The sequence below is a fragment of the Rhamphochromis sp. 'chilingali' genome, assembly GCF_963969265.1.
Source record: "Rhamphochromis sp. 'chilingali' genome assembly, chromosome: 6".
In the NCBI taxonomy this organism is placed as follows: domain Eukaryota; kingdom Metazoa; phylum Chordata; class Actinopteri; order Cichliformes; family Cichlidae; genus Rhamphochromis; species Rhamphochromis sp. 'chilingali'.
The window spans coordinates 39,364,109-39,381,505 of NC_137933.1; the positions used below are offsets into that span (position 1 = coordinate 39,364,109).

The following is a 17,397-nucleotide window of genomic DNA, read 5'->3' on the forward strand; positions in this document are numbered from 1 at the left end:
GGGTTTATATCACAATTACTACGGTAAAGAAATAGTCTGAAAACTTTGAACTTATTTATTTTTAGCTCTTTTTTTGCAATTTAAAACTAAAAGACTGATGTAGATTTTACCCTTTCACCGCTTTAATTTTCACTTTTTGCCAGCTTTGTTAGATATGCTTAAATTTAATTATACCTAACCATGGACATAATTAAAGATGTTATTATTGGATTCTCTAGTACAGTGCAGATTTTATCCTGCACATTTTCTTTCCTGACTATTAATGTCTCAAAGGTAGATGAAATATTTATTATTCTTTTCAAACTTTGCTTTTGTGACCAGCACGATGACATTTGCAAACGTGATTACAAATTAATCACAGGTTATAAAAACAAACTTTAAAAAGACCTTTGAGGCAATAAGGCAAAAACTTTTATTACCCAGGAATGAGGAAAAAAATGTGTATGTGCTTCCTGAGTAACAGCTTGGGGAAAAGTGCTGACACCTTAGCCTCTCGCAATTTATTTTTTAACATAAGTAATTGTTATTGAGAAAGTATTGGAGGGCCGTGTTGGAGCTCGAGTTGCAATCACACTATAAGCGTAGTCCAGTGAACCATGCACGCCTGCTTTTTCAGGTGGGCCCACCCACGTCGCACAGCAAGCTGGACATTGGATTTCAAATGCACTCTGGCTTAGTATAAGTGCTCCATAAGATGTTTGAACCAGGCATTAGCAGCTCAACATGACTGATTAGCGTACCATCACAATAAGTGGCTCAGCCACTGTTATTCATCATATAATTACACATATAGTTGCTCTTAATAAAAAAGTTTTCATAGATATTCATCAGACTTTGTATTTTACCACAAAGCTCGGTTACCATGTCAGTAGTGTGGCTGCAGAAAGCTGCACCACTCGAGCAGTCACTCTGTCATCCAATCATCCTGCTTTGTCTCTGTTTATATTCACGCACTGAGTTGCTGCACGAAACTTTATAGGATCAGCCCATCTCATTGACGGGTCTATTATTAACATATTGAGCTCTCAAGTGGGGTGGTAGCAGAACCAAAAGGGGTAAAGGGCAGGTATTACGACATGGGAAGACAGAACCAGCATGAGATCATTGATGTTTGTATGACATCCCTAGCAGTTCCTTTCAGATTAAGGAAAGAAGGAGCTCATAAATGACAATCAAAGGTCATGTCCTTGTTGTAAAAACCAAAAGCTGCTTTTTCTCCACAGTCCATGCTGCATAGTATCAAATTTGCATCAACTTGCAGTTTATTTCTAAATGACAGGCTATTCCTTACTGCTTGATGGCTTGATGACTGATTAAATAAGACATTAAAATCTTGCTGGGCAAGAAGATGCTTTGCAGTTTTAATGCTTCATTAAGTTCACGCTGTTTGGCTCATTTATTTTTACAAGGCAGATTACCTTGACCGCAGGATGACAGACAGAATGACATCCTGAACTAAACTCATCAGTTGCACAGCCAGTCTCTTTCACATATGAAGAATTTGTGATTGATCACGTTATAAAGAATAGAATATGCACTTCTGTTTAAAATGACCTCGTTTAGTGAAGATCATGTAGATTTTTTCCTAAAATTGACACCAAACTGGAGCTTGTGGTGTTCGTGGAGAGTATTAAACATAAATTAAAGTGATCTGCCTTTAAGCTGGTAAAAATGCAAAACGATGCCATTTGCTCAACAGTTTTTATTTTTAATGGCAAAGTTGATGTGTAGTCCCGAAAGCATCTGACTGCAGATTAGGTCTCTGCAGACAAGCAGATATGGGTGCAGAAGGGCAATAACAATTGTACGAATGCAAAGTGGAAGCTGGTATTGAGCATCAAATTTCCTTCTATTCCCTAGTATAAATAAAGTTGAAGAAAAAATGCCTTCACTAGTCATATATGCACACAATCTACCTTCACACACCATTATTTAATCATGAGAACTGGGGAGATTAATGCATCATCTGCACATGTCTGCAATACTAAAGGCTGCGGCGCTGAGAGCAGTCTGTCGCAGGAAGCATCTGTGGGGAATGGAAGGGTCCCTGCAGTGGGACTGTTTACTGAAAAATGGAGTTGCACACCTTCACACACACCTAGTGCAAAAACACAAAGACACACTATCAAATGCACTCAGTCACATACCACCCAGGGAGCGGAGCAGGAGCCAAATTGCACCACTCCGTTCAGCTTTAATTGGGGGTAAAATCAGGTGGCAGTGAGTGTGTCTGGTTAGAAAGCTCTGCCCCAGTGGATTCTGAATATAATTAATACTTCATCACAGAGCCTTGAAATGAGCCACGGTCCTCCAACTAAACAACCTTGGAGCCATCCAACACTTTATCCAACTGAAGAAACGACCGTGGGATTGATGGAAAATCCAAAGATGGGCAGAGGAGGAAGGACTGACGTGACAAAGGGAAAAGGAGGAAAAAGAAAGAAGACTGCGAGATCAGTAGACAGCTACAGAGGGTGCTGGCAAGCGATGGCTGTTTTCTTTTTGACAAAGTTTTCCTCCCCAAAAACACTTGTTAAATCTTTATTTGTCGAGAATGAGTGAGAGAGTTAATGGTAGCCACCCACTTCTCCTTCACATCTCACTTTCTTTGTCTCAGTTCCTCTGCCCTTTTCATCTCAGTCCTCTGTTTATGTGGCAGCAGTGGCAGACAAAGATGGAGGGGAGAAAATTATGCTCAGTGGGACACTTGGAGGAAACAGTTTGAAATTGAAATGAGGACGACCCACCCACCGCCCAATCCCTCTTAACACTGCATATGGACATGTTCTATCCTGGTTTTCTTCTCCTTCTAGCTGAGTTTCATACACACACACATGCAGACACACAGCTTCCTGGACGGATTTTTTTTTTTGTTCAAATGAATATTGCTCTGTGATAGACATGTGGTGAGCATCACAGCCGAGCCAAAATCTTCATCTCGAGATCTGAGCCTTGAAGAGAACAGCTTGTTGTGTAAACACGGGGAAAAGTGCTGGTGTTCTCCCTTATTCTCCTCTCATCCACGAAGTCGCTTCCTCCTTTTGTCTCTCCCATTCCTCACAAGATTGTACTGGACAACCACGCCTGTGTGTGTGTGTGTGTGTGTGTGTGTGTCTGCGTGTCTGCGTGTCTGCGTGTGTCAGTGCTACAAATCAACAAATTGCAAGTTTAAATGCCAGCTTTCAATGTTCTCTCATTTAATATTTATTCTAGGCCCAGAGCAAAAGCAGAAATGACAATTACCTTTTTCCCAGGGTGTTTGTAATTAAATGGTAAGACACATGTTGTCACTGCTTAGGGAGTAAAACTGGCCGTAGGCGTTCTTGTGGTAGAATCCGATTGCTTGATATGAGAAAGGTTTACCTGAATGCACGTTCTGGTCATACAGTCATTAAACTGTGTTGGGAAATTTCTGTTTTGGGAATTATTTATTTTCCCCACGTCTAACCCCCATGGAATTGATCTGGCTTATTGGCCTACTGGCCAAATTGTCCTATTGATCCAATCTTTTAACATCCTTGTGGAATCTTTTCTTTCTTTTGATCCATTAGCTTTAAAACCTGAAATTTGAACTCAGGTCAGCGCAACATATTTTCCCTCTAATGGCATCCTGCCATTAAGAGAGTTCCTCTGCCAAGGAAAGATCTCTTTGTTTCTTTGTCTGCAAGAGTACACAAAAACCAGGCTGAATTTCATGACCTCCCATGAGGAAAAAAGCCATTAAATTTTGGTTTCTTGGCCTCAGTTTCAATTTGTTTACTGGGATTTTGAAATCCATGCTGCTCAGACTTCTGCCAATGCCCCAAAACAAAGAGGCTCTATGTCATTTAGTTTATGCCCACTAAGCACTGAAAAGTACACTTGAAAGGTGCTCGAAGATAGACAAACGTCAGCTTTGCTTTGCAAGAAAACTGTTTTCAGAGGAATCGTTTCGCAGGGAGGTTGACTGATAATCCCTTGAGAGCAGGTCTCTGTAAGGAGAGATATACTTAGTGTTTTCACATTAATTACCTCCCCCAAGCAGGTTTTGTTTTTGATAGCGTGTGTGTGCGTGCGCCATTCTATCTGTAAACGTGATCGCTCAAAAAGCTTTGATTGAGGTGCAGAGTGGTCATGGTAACAATCCATTAAACTTTTGCTAATATCCACCGATTTTTCTTGCTCAAAAATTGACAAAAAGTGTAAAAAGGCCAGAGTATGACCTCTGACCTCTCCTTCAAGGCCAAAGTGATAATAATGGTAGACAGATCTATTTATTTAAGTTCTGTTTCTTACTGTGATTGTTTGTATTGACAGCATATAAGCAGGGAATGATATATGGGGATTCTAAATATCACATTACTTTGATCTCTGACATCTTCTTTAAGGTCAAATAAGTCCAAACGTTGATACAATGTTTTTTATCCAAAATTGTACTTAAAATGCTACATCGTCTGTTTTATTGGCAACATTTAGGACAATATGCTCTTATATAGGGATTCTAAATATGAAATTATAGTTTACATCCACATTTCATGTCACATTTGCACTTCACATCTGCGTTCCTTTCAAGCTCACCTCAATATATGTCGTGTCCTTAAACAAAGTGTCATGAGAATTAGTTAGAAACATACTGCAGTATAATGTTATGTATGAAGCTCAAGTTATTCATGTCCAGTTATTTACAAACCATTGGCTACTATCCATTTCCTACTCCGACAGTACTCCTATGCAATCAAAGTAGAAATCCGTCATGTTAGTCTGATTTTAATGCACTAAAAACTTACCTTTGAGAAGAACAAGAAAACCCAAAATGAATATGTAGTACAAAATATAATGCTGTTTGCTTAAAAATCAGAGAGTTCCAAGGCAAAAACTGCTGCTGACTGAAAAGAAGGACTTGTTTCATTTGCCAGAAATCATCTTTATAATCCACAAGACTGATTCTGTGGACAGATGAGACGAATTTGAACTTTTCTGACAGTTACATAAAACTAACCTCATTTGATAAAAAGAACATGGTGATGGTAGTGTGATTGTCTGGGTGTGACTTGCTGTTTCAGAGCTTGGACGAATTCCAGTAATCGATGAAACAGTTAATAGTGATCAGTTCTGAATTCTCGGGGTAAATGTTGACATGTTCTATCTTTCTCATAGTTGCGAATCAACTGGCAGCTACACTTTTGTGGAAACAGTTCAGATCAGAAGATGAGGCTCGAGCTGAGCAGGAAGAGGATAACATTTTAGCCACATGCTGGTGGCGCTGTGTCTTTCCTTCACGTGTTTGCTTCTTTGGTGAAAGGAACTCATCTCATCATATTTTTTTTTTCAAGATGGCAAATCAGCATGCTGGCTTCCACAAACCAGAGCCTGCTCCTGTGTATATTTATTGGAATTAGTGTAATTTTACAATACAATACAACTTTATTTGTATAGCACCTTTAAAAGACCAGTGGTACACCAAAGTGCTTTACAATAAAAACAGGAAATTTAAGACAATAAATAAAAGACTATTAACAAAGTACCACACATGTCATCAGGTTAAGGGCACTAATTATACAACAATAAAAGGGAATATAAGAACAAAGTTACTAAGAACAGATATAGCTAAAAGATAAAGTACATAGATAAGAAATTGAACCAAATATAAAACAGGGACGCTAACTAGATGGAAAAGGTATGTTGAATAAATGAGTTTTTAAACGGGATTTAAAAGATAAAACGGAGTCTGACGCAGCGATAGGAAGGTTGTTCCACAGATTCGGTGCAACCAGGGCAAAAGCACGGTCACCCCTCGATTTAAGTCTAGATCTAGGCTGAGCCAGGAGTAATTGGGCTGAAGACCTGAGGGCTCGCCCAGGGACATATAGACTAAGAAGATCGACAAGATAACGAGGGGCTAAATTATTTATAATTTTAAAGGTGAGCAACAATATTTCAAATTCAATGCGATATTTTATGGGTAACCAATGCAACTCAATAAGAACTGGGGTGATAGAGGCATGCTTTCTAGTGCCAGTCAGGAGGCGAGCCGCAGCATTCTGGACAAGCTGAAGCCTGTGAAGGAGTGCGGAGTGAAGACCAAAGTAGAGGGAGTTACAGTAATCCAATCTAGAAGTCACAAAAGCATGAATGAGCTTTTCAAGATCTTTATGAGGGACATAGTGCTTAGCCTTAGCAATAAGGCGAAGTTGGTAGAAGCTAGATTTGATTACTGAAGACACTTGTTTGTTAAATTTGAAAGAGCTGTCCAGCAGAACCCCTAGGTCACTAACTGAGTCAGGGAAAGAAGTGGCAAAGGAACCAAAGGTATCAGCTGATTTTACACCAATTAGTGCAGATTTATGAATGAAGTATTCTTTTTTTCTAATAAGTAATCTCAAAAAAATGATTGACTGTACCTTTAAACGCTGAATTCATGAATATTCAAGTACTTTTCAGTTATATGCATCCCTGTGAAAATCTACGTACACCACATGATTGACCAACTTGTTGAACCACCTTTAAAAGCAATCATTTGAAGTGTTATTCTTTGTGCGGCTTTGTCAGTCTCTCATATTGTTGTGAAGGAATTTTGGCCCACTCTTCTTCACAGTGTTGCTTTAGATCACTGGCTTGTTGCGTGAACCAGTTTCCACCAAGCTTTGGTTGTTAGATGGTTGCTACTTCCTCTCTTACGTCCTGTGGAAACAGTAATGGCATCCTTAGTTTTTCAGTCTCCTGCTGGATTTGTAAGGCTTATATTAATCGTCCTGTTTTCCCATTGCAGATCTTTCAGGGCCTTCTATGTGTTTTCTACAACCTTGGGGACGGGGACTACAACCTAACACTGCCCACTTATCGACTCGACAATGGTGAGTGGCACGAGGTCTTCCTAGATCGCCATGACAATGAGATGACACTACGAATGGATGGCGGCGGAGGACAGCGTGAGGTTTCAGGACTGCAGGGCCGGAGCCGAGAAATCATCATTGACCCCACTGTGGTGATGCTGGGAAACACTTTCCCTTCAGGCATCAACAAGAGCTTCCAGGGTAGGTGGTTACAGCATTAATCTAATAATACTGTCTCTCGGTGTCTGTCAGTCATGTAGATTTTGGATTTGTAACTTTTTTATGAGCAGAAAAAAAAAAGTCTCCAGACACCAGGGGCTGAATATGTACGTATATAAAAACATGCATGTATTTTTTTTCTACACAAACTGACATTTGTGAAACTAGAGCATGTGTGCACACTGGAAGAAATAAGTTTACCCATGCTTTCTCAGTTTAGCTGCACCACCTCTGAGCTTGAAAAGATTCAATTTTCCAGAGAAATCTTTGGGGGAAAAAAAAAATCAGCTTTTATTTGTGCCCTCCATCGACTTCTTCTACTCCTACAACAGTGCTGATGTGCAGGTTTTCTTAGTAGCAACACGTATCATTCAGAAGAAGACAGCAGTGTATAAATGTTGACAAGGCTGTGCCGACATATACAACCAATGTGGCGACCATACACCAGTAAAAACACTAGATGAGAAGGACCAGAGCCCCACCTCCTAATCTTAATCACCTCGCCACACCGTCTGCCTTTACAAACAATTGTGAAAGAACGGGCTGTTTTAACCCTTGTATGGTGTTCGGGTCTGTGAGACCCGTTTTCAGTTTTTTTCCAAAAGAAAAATTAACCCTTGTGTGGTGTTCGTATTTTTGTTACTCAGCCAGTGTTCATGGGTCTGGTGGACCCGCTAGAGTTTTGGCTTTCCAAATTAACACTATCAAACAATTTTATGTTAAATTACTCAACAGATGTTTACTTCATCCCAATTACAAGCCATATGAACAGCAAACATGGTTAATTTTTTCCCTTTACCTTTGTTAGATCACATTTATGAATTAATGTGCTTCTCGTTTTTTTTTTTTTTTTTTTTTTTAAATAAAATGTTATAAAAAAAATAAATCAGTTATAATCAAGTGGAGTGAGTGGAAAGACACAACACATTTACACGTGAAGCAACATGTTTCACAACTAAATGGGATCAGCTGCTCATCAATGGTGATATTAGGCCCAGGGTTGTAAAACGGGGAGGTGGTGCACCCACTTATCCCACACTGTCTTGATGGCAGCTAGCTTGTCTCTCTGCCGTTGAGCTGGTCTGTTGTCTCGGTTATCAAAACGAATAATCCTGGAAATTTTGTGGAAGTTTTCCAGAGACATTGATGCACGGAAAGGTTCGTGCCGGTTTCTGCATCCCACAGGGATTCTGTGGATTCCCCTTTGGACCTGAAAACTCCTGCAAGGATGAGAACCCCAAAGTAGGCCTTTGGGGTTCTTAGATGAATTTGGTCCATCTCCTTCCACCTCTCTCCAAAAACACACCTTCCTTCTAGATTACTGCAATCCAGAAAAAATTTCTGGATGGAATCTGGGATGAAAAGCTCAAATGAAGACTTGATGTCCTGCACATGAGTAACTGTCAGCCGTGTTGGCCCTGGCTTATCACAGTAACAGCTCTGCAGGGTGGCTCATTTCTTGGGCAAGAAGACCATTCAATTTCACCAGTTATTGACATCCATATTTCTTCACTTGCTGTCTGGTGGGCTTTTTTTGGTCCTGGAGCTGGCAGCAGATGGGGTACTCGTCTTCGTTTTGTTACTAAATGATGCTCAACCTCATCCTCTTCTTCAAAGTCACTGTCAGACTCTGAATTTTCAGAAATGTGAAATATTCTGAAACCTCTTTGTCAACATCATCATCAGAAGCCCCTCTCTCTTCCAAAATCAATTGGATGGCCCTCGCAGCAGATAATCTTTTGCCATCTTGATCAGTTGTGATAAAGAACCACACTGGCAAAGTCTCATTTATAGTATTATGCCCCTAATTTGCAGGTGGGACAGGGTATGAGAAAATAAAATTTGGATCCCTCAAGAAAGAGGGTAAAATGTGCGGGAATGTAAGAGCAGACGGTGTTGGTAGTTGAATTTTCAACAATGTTGCAACTTTGTGCGGGAGCAGGAGGGGAGGAAAACACTATCAGCAGCACCAGAAAGGAGGAAGACAGAGTGTGGGAACACAGGACCTACACTTTCAACACTTTTATTAGACCTGGGTCCAGTGGACCCGAACACCTTGTATGTAATGTAAATGCGTGGGGGGAGGTACAGTATGAGGTCATTGAAAATTAGTTCGGATTTATGTTCTTCACAGAAAATAAGCCAAAGCCAATGAATTTCAGGTTGAAAAAATAATTAATTGTTTAAAGAGCTCTGGGAACTTGATGGTATGGGCCTCCATAGCCTACAGTGCCTGTAGGTGTAATGTGCAGGTGGCTCAGAACGTTTGGTCATACAGTGTAGCTGGTTACCAGCAACTGAAGCTTCAAAACAAAAGTGAAGGGATTGTACTACAGTAAATTAATTATATCGTCTTTTTGATGGATGAAAAAATACAACATAAATAGCAAAATATACTTGATTGCCATTAAGAGGACACGGCTTTAGAAGATAACATAGAAAATAGTGCATGGACACATTTCTGCCTGTGTGCCTGCAGAGGATTTTAGATGTGAATTTATATTATTTTATGGGTCTGGCCCCAGGTGTTAAGAAATGAAAATCTGAAATTATTTTGTATCTTTGTAATATGAGCTCCTAAGTAGCACTTCCCAGCCAGGCTTATAGTAGTTACTTTGGATTCAAACTCAGGAGCTGTGGGGTACGTCTGCTCGGGAGAGACCGAAGCACAACATTCTGCAAGGACAACAAGAAGCTTTTTTGAGTGACCCTCAGAGCAAATCAATACCGATATCTCAGTAATCACTCAGGTTGGCGTTGGCATTTCTAACAAACCTGCTCAGCGCAGACTCTCAGAGACTGATTCTCCAGATGTGGACAGATGCCCGACGGTTACAGTCTGTTACTTTCTGCTCTCCCTCCCTGTATTTATAAATTGTCACGTTTTACGACCTATTTCTATGAGTAACAACTGTAAAATATGCTTTGATGATTTGATGGATGAAAATATTTAGCTGATAGGTTTTGTTTGTACTGAATAATGGACCTATATTTCATTTTATAACACTAAATTAATGGCTTCACTCTTCTTGAATTGAACTGCAGTAGTGAGATTTTTTGAACTGCGGCACGCTAATGACTAAATATTTAAATGTCATTTTTTTCTCATTTCTGTAAAGCTGCTGCTTTTTCCTGCCATCCTAAAAATGAAATAGCAGTAAAACATTGTTTGCTCTTTCAGGGTGATTTATTACTCTGAGTTAAAGAAACCATACATAGTCTGAGTGAAAGAGCAGCATATTGATGTCGTGCAGATTTGTGCAAAGTTGGTGGTTCTGTCACAGTTAAATAGACTGTGATTAAATTTTCTTTGGTCATAATACAAATTAAATAGGTGATATTCTTCCAGTGTATCCATATGTGTTCAGCAATGACACAGTCCCAACACTGTTAATGAGGGAAAGCTGTCCAACCAGTTGGTGAGTGGTTGCTGGAGGTCGATGGCAGTCAAGCAGACCTAAAGACTGGTCAGTGACACTCACCAGGAAATGCAAGTTGCAAATGTTTATCCCCCAAATAGTTACAATATAACACTACTATAAGTATAATTGTGCTACAGCAAAGCTGGTGATACAAGTCCAAGTTGCAGAGAAAAAAGTTTTTAAAACCTCTGTGGTACAAAAATTAGCAAATCCTTAAAGTAGTTGAAATTAATCTGCACATTTTGTCGAGTCTTACTTCTAGAACTAATTTGTTTGAGTTGAGGTGTTGTTGTTTCTGTCCCAAGTGGGTTGTTGTTATAGCGTAGCTGCATTCCTTGTCCCCATCAGTAAACTGCTCAGTGTTATTCCAAATCCTGAAAATAATTAAAAACATTTTTTAATTGCTAAGGGGGTAAACACAGAAAAAGAAAAATGTAAAACTTTAAAGAAATGTAACCATTAATTGTGCCTTTTTCTCAATAAATAATTATTGTGAAAAGTTTGAGGAGAAAGTAAAATTCACCCACGTTACAGAGTCCTTTTTCACAACACTAACTGGGCTGTGTAAACTGGATTGTTGAGTACCATTAACTAACCTAGTAATTGCTTGTTTCTACTTTTTTGTAGGGATGTTTCTCTGTACAGAAAACAATATATATTTATGTTCTGCAGAAAACAAAAGTCAGTCATAAATTTGCCCACAGAGTTTACACAAATCTAAGGCAGATGGATGTGAGCAGGGCTGAATCATTAAGGGTTAACATCTTCTTCGGGGAATAGAGGAAAAGGTTATGGCATACAACAATATAAATCTTCCAGAATTTCTCTGATGGATCGCACCGTGGCAAAATAACACAGAAGAATTGTTGTTGCTCGACACCATCTAAACACCATCCAGGCTCTGGTGTATATAATTTGTCTGAGTGTGTGGAAGAAAGAGATAATGTGATGTGTTTGATGTGTCACAGGGTAAGGTGAAAGGGGTGGTGTTTCATTCAGGCAGTTTAGCAAGTATTTTTTCTGAGGAGTGCTGCCAAAAATAGGTTGTTTTATCTCTTCATGTGTGCTCTTTTCAAGAGAGAATTGTGACATTTTTATGTATTACTGAATGATTGATATGACACTTTAATGGTTAATTCATCCAAATGCAGTTTTATTGTTAGCTGGGACGATGGCCATGGTCCCTACAGCTCTGTGTGTGTGTGTGTGTGTGTGTGTGTGTGTGTGTGTGTGTGTGTGTGTGTGTTGTAGTTTTTTCTGTGTATATGCTATAGTGTGCGCGAGTGGGTGTCAGATTACATTGATGTTATTCTTACAGCTATTTAAGGTCCACTTTTCCCAAAAACTTCAAGACTTCTAAACACAACTAGTCAGATGTCTGTATATATAATATATTAAATTATATCAGGTTCAGAACTGGACTCAGGATAACTTACTTAAACCATAAAGCAGCAACAAGCTGAACTCAACAAACTGTTTTTAATGCTGATAAAGGGAAAAATATATATGCTGGACAAGGATTTAAGCCAGAGGACTACACAGAACAGGACATGGAAACACAGTGCCATGTGGGAAAGAGGCAACAAACACAATAAGTGCTCACCAGGTAATTAAGAAGATGGAAAACACCAGGGAACACAGCTGCAACAAATCAAGTAAAATAGACAAGGAAGGTTAAACTCAATACCAGGCACACGAGATGCTATTAAAATAGAACAGGAACGAGAAGCTGTCATCAACTGAAACAAGTATGGAACTAAAGGCACAGAAAACAGGAAACTCATAAGTGTAAGTAAGATAAACATAGCACTTCAGACAGAAGGCTATGGAGCTCACACATAATCCCATCATAAAACCAAAAACTCAGAGTGAACCTTCTGAGCTGGAGCACTTAACTAAAGGCATGCAATTCAACAAAAGAACTCACATCAAGCAAGGAAATAATGAGAATTACAGACACAAAGAAAGAACAAAAAGCTAAATGTGAACACTAAAAAATACAGGATCATAAATAGGATAAACGAAAGCACAAAACTAGAAAAAACTCAAAACCCGGGATCCACGCCGCAGGGACCCTGACAGGAACAGCTTTTTAAGTTAGCTAAGGACATGACAGCAACGTTTTACAGCGCAAAACTCCAAAGGATGTATGATATCATTAAAAGACTGAGAAATCTCTATGCACATGGTCCAAGGACACAAACTGCATGGCATCATTTTTGATTCAATTCAGTTCAGTTCACTTTTATTTATACAGCACTTAATGACAACAACAGTCACCTCGAGGCACCTTAGCCCTTCATGCTGCGTTTCAGTAAAAGCAGGGATGGTTCTATCGTGGAAAACACTGAATGGGCTCAGGGACGTGTATGGAAAGCCATTGCAAGTGAACACAGTTCAGTGCTGCATTCAAAAAGTAAAGTTAAAAAAATTACTATTCAAAAAATATATACTATGAAAATCTTAATCTGAAATTGTATATGGAAGTGATGGATGCTTTCAGTGTTGAGTTCAAAATACAGGTGGAATAAAGTGCCCATGGGATGGGTGAGCATCACATGTGGGACGGCTTCATTAGCACTAAACAGTACACACACTTTTTTTGTTATATTTGTTACACTTTTGTTCCATTTTTCTCAAAGTTCCTGTTTCCAGGCTCAGCCGTCCAGGCGCTCTTTTAATTTTAACCTCATTTGTGCCATGCGAACATGCTAACAGTTTGAATAAGCTGAAACTGCTTTGTGCTGTTTGTTTATTTTACATGGAACAATATCAGCTCACCTTCAGTGTTATGAATTCCCACACAAAAGTGGGCATTTATTTATTTTTTAACGTGGCCTCATTCTGAACAAACAGATCTGAGTTTTTTGTGCCATTTGTCTGAATTCAGTGTCTGGCCATGACTTTGCAGAGACGTGCTGGCAGATGTAGTTAAAAGTGGTTCTTCACATGCTGAAATTTTATATGAAATCTGTCTCAGTGAGGTCACAGGTCATCATCTAATCACTCCCGGCTTTGACATCGCATCCTCGTCTATCTCCCTGCAGAAGCAGCAGCAGGCATTTCTTCTTGAAAAGTGGAGTCCGATTTACTCTGCTGCATGTTAGCTTGAAGCTGTAAGAAATACAACTGTAGACGCTGACTCCAGCGGTCTCCATGATTACTTCAGCACAACAACATCGTCCATTGTTCCTATTTGGATCAGTTGAGGACCGTAACCCGTTCATACTGGAACCTGATGTTGGCACAAAGGAATAATGTGAACAAAGTAGAATTAGACACTAAGGTTTGCATTGTTAACTGGGACCTACGAGAGACAACAGACTGACTCATGCACATACCGTACTGTACGAACACAAATGTTGGCAGATTCAGTTGAAATATCGAGAGAGAGAAAATAAGCGTGGGTACGGATGGAAAAAGGAAAGATGCTATATGAGAGAGGAAGAGGTCAGAACCAAGAGCCACAGACACAAAGTGAAAGAGAGGCAGAGAACTCCCAGATATTAGACAGTGAGAGATGTAGACAGCTTTGCTTCGGGCAATAAAAGACAATGCATGAGTTTATTAAACGGATTTTAAAAGCACTTCCCTTCAGAAGAGGTACACTTGATAGATGATGGCAGGCCAAGTGAATATCTGTGCACGACTGTGTTTGCTTTTGGGGGATGTCTCTCTTCAAAAAACGACAGGGGAGATGAATTGATAGCTGAATATGCCAGCTTAGCAATTAAGGGATGAAAACACAAATACCATAAATATATGTTGTCACTTAGACAAACAGGAGTAGACGTAATAAGATAATGTAGAATGCCCGAATCGGATGTTGCTGTTAAATAAGAGCATTGCCATTTTATTGAACTTTTTCAAGCAGTCAATTTTAAACTGCTCCTACACTAACGTGACATCTTTGCTGCCCAATAACTGAATAAAACAGAACAAAATACGGCTAATAGAGATTTGCTTACTCTCAATTTGGGGTATCCTAAATAATATATAGGCTCAATTAGACCTCCACAGTTTTCTTTCCTCTGTATCATTGTCTTTAAATCTTAAGTAATTTTAATTTGTTTGAGTTCTTCATGTTTCTCTCTCCGTTGTTCCCTCCTGGGTTTCTCCATCTCTTGTGCTTCCCTGTAGAAATTTAATAAGACTCCTTTAAACATCAAGCAGTGCTCACACAGTTCTAATTACAGCGATTGTGGATTCAAAACTTGCTGTGTGATACAGTCTCTCAGCAGTGGGGTTACTTTCGAGCTAACTCAAACCATAAAGCAGCAACAAGCTGATAGTTTGACCACTGGTGTCAAACTAGCTTTAGCTCATGGACTGCATCCAGCTCAGTTTGATCTCATCAAATAGTAACTTCCACAAAAACTTAAGAATTTTGTATGTTTTTTAAGAGTAAAAGTTTCATATTAAATGAACCGTAAATATTTAGATTATAAATTACTTGTGATTTATTTTCCCATGTTCATTACAAAGAAACTCAGTTGCCCTAAATTTAACCTCCTAAGACCCGAACTCTTCCACGACATGCATTTTTAATTTCTCTTTGATATTTGGGCATATTGGGACCTGATGAATGTAAAAACAAAGAATTACCAGATTTTTTTACCTTATTTTTGTTTTTAAGAAAAATGAGAGCCACATATGAGGATATTTGTTTAAAATTTCGATAGAACAGTAGCAGCATAATGTCCTCGTAAGTGGATATCAGGCCCTTGTAGAGCAAAATTGAGTATTTTGGTCTAAATAACCCAAAATGTGATGTCCACATATGTGGACGCCAGGTCCTAGGAGGTTAAAGAAACAAATCACCTTTGCTCCTTGGTTTAAAGGTTTTATGTCAGTGTGTGTGCAGGCCATCAGTACTGGCTGTGATAACTGAGAATCATTCAGATGTGTGGATTTAACAGTTTGAAAAGATCATCTTATTGCATGATACAGTTCCTAAAGACTTACCATAATACTTCCTGATCCACCCATCCATCCACTGTACCCTGTACCAGCTCTTGGGTACATGGTGTGTTCTCACCTGAATGTCCCAGGTCTGCCACAGGGACTCCACACAGTCGGACATGCCCGAAACAATTCACCAAAAAGCTGGGCAAGAGGCTTCCTAGTCAAGTGCTGAAGCTGCTTCAGGTATTCTTGAGCGGTTATACTCTGAGCCCCTGAAGAATACCTGAGCTCCTCGTCTTGTCTCTGAGGACGAACCTTTAGGAGAAAACTCATTTCAGTCACTTCAGTTCATGTCTGTTTGTGAAGGTAGAAACATGGATTGAGCTGTAAATCAACAGCTTTTCCTTAATGGGGAGCTCTTTCTTTATTCAAGCAGATGAGACTTGAGGTAATATAAAAACAACAGTAGAGTAACAACAATAATACAATAACCACTTTGGTTTTACTTTGTGACTTATAGCTGGTTGTTTCTTGTAGTATTAATTGATATAAATCCTATTGAGTTCTTACCTACACGTTCTTTTATTTGCTTCTTTGCTTGGTAAATATGTTTTACAGTCGGTCTGGGAGCCTCATTGTGAAGGGTGTTTGCTTTAATTCTGATATAGGAAAAAAAGGAGTCGGGGATTAGAAACAGTTGCCAAAATCCAAAAAAAAAACAAACTGTAATAAACCAGAAGTAGGAGTAAAATAAAAATGAGCCTTTCAAATGTATTTACTCCCTTTAGCACAGTTTAGCAGGTGTTTGCCCGAGTGACACATCTAAGTTGTCAGCGCATCGCGGAGAACATAATAAAGTATCCAACACAAATATTTTCCTGTTATCCACAACATTATGAATGACGGATTATTAGATTCTGCTCTAAATACCTGACACTCAAAAGCTCACTAGACATTGTTGCAGCAAAAGAGGAATTTTGCTAAATCTTGGAGACGTTAAAATGTGAGTGGGTGGATTTATGCCTCAAGTGGTAGAACTGGAGCCAGCAGTTTATTTGTTACCAGGTACACGAGCAGAGCTCTGCTCTCATTTTGTGTCCGTGTACATAAATGCAAATAAAAAGTCTGTTTGTTGTTCCGCTGAACCCTCGTTTCCATTCTTCTCTCTGCAGGCTGCATGAGGGATCTACGCCTCAATGGTCGCTACATGCCGCTGGACAGCCAGCCACGAGATGGGGTTTCCCAGGTCAGCGTACAAGGCCTGTCTGTTGGGTGCTCATCTGACTCCTGCAAAAGGAACCAATGTAGCCCCCCTTTTACCTGCGTTGACTTGTGGAGAGTGCACGAATGCAGGTACGCGCACAAACCCACGCATACCGAATGCAATTGCACAGTCGAGCACACACGCTCTTCCTTGTGAGTCAAAAGCATGAAAACACTTGCGTTTAAACCCATTTGCTCCCTTTGAAACCACTTCTCAGCCTCTGACATGGATATTATTTTTGTTCATAGGCATATAAAGATGCTTTGAAAAAACCCAGCCCTGACCCACTTAAAACTGCAAAAGAAAAAGCATCCCTGAGCTTTTATTTACTGTAAAGCTAAAATGTCTGTGCAAATTCTATGGAAACCATTTTCTAACAAAACACACATTTGCTCGTGCGTACAAACACAAAGGATGTTTGAATGCACGGCAGCCAATTCAAAGCAAATAGTAAAGGAAGACCAGAAAAGGTCCACACTGGCATCCTGTACAACAACTTGCAAAACTGGAACAAGAAGGACAGCAGACTGACTCTTTTGGAATCTGTAACAGTTTCAACATGGTCTGAAATGTGTGGGAGTGGAGCAGAGCAGTTTTAAACATCCACCAGGTCATGAGCTCTTTGTTTCTTGTACTATAAATGGTGGCATACGTGCTAAAAAAAAGAAAGCACATTAACCTCGTGCATTTTGAAATTACAATCAATCCAGAATTCCCCATTTGGATGTCCCAAACATGAAAATTACATTAAAATGAGCAATAATCCATCCCAAAC

At 39.5% G+C, this 17,397-nt stretch overlaps 1 protein-coding gene across 1 annotated transcript in view; it reads left to right on the forward strand.

Moving 5' to 3' along the window:
• The window catches only part of LOC308397943 (neural-cadherin-like), a 348,547-nt gene that overhangs the window by 292,144 nt on the left and 39,006 nt on the right, over positions 1–17,397 (forward strand). The window contains exons 33-34 of the mRNA XM_080884232.1: positions 6,749–7,013; positions 16,531–16,711. Of these exons, the coding sequence (XP_080740358.1) occupies positions 6,749–7,013; positions 16,531–16,711 (446 nt within the window). The remainder of the gene's footprint in view (positions 1–6,748; positions 7,014–16,530; positions 16,712–17,397) is intronic.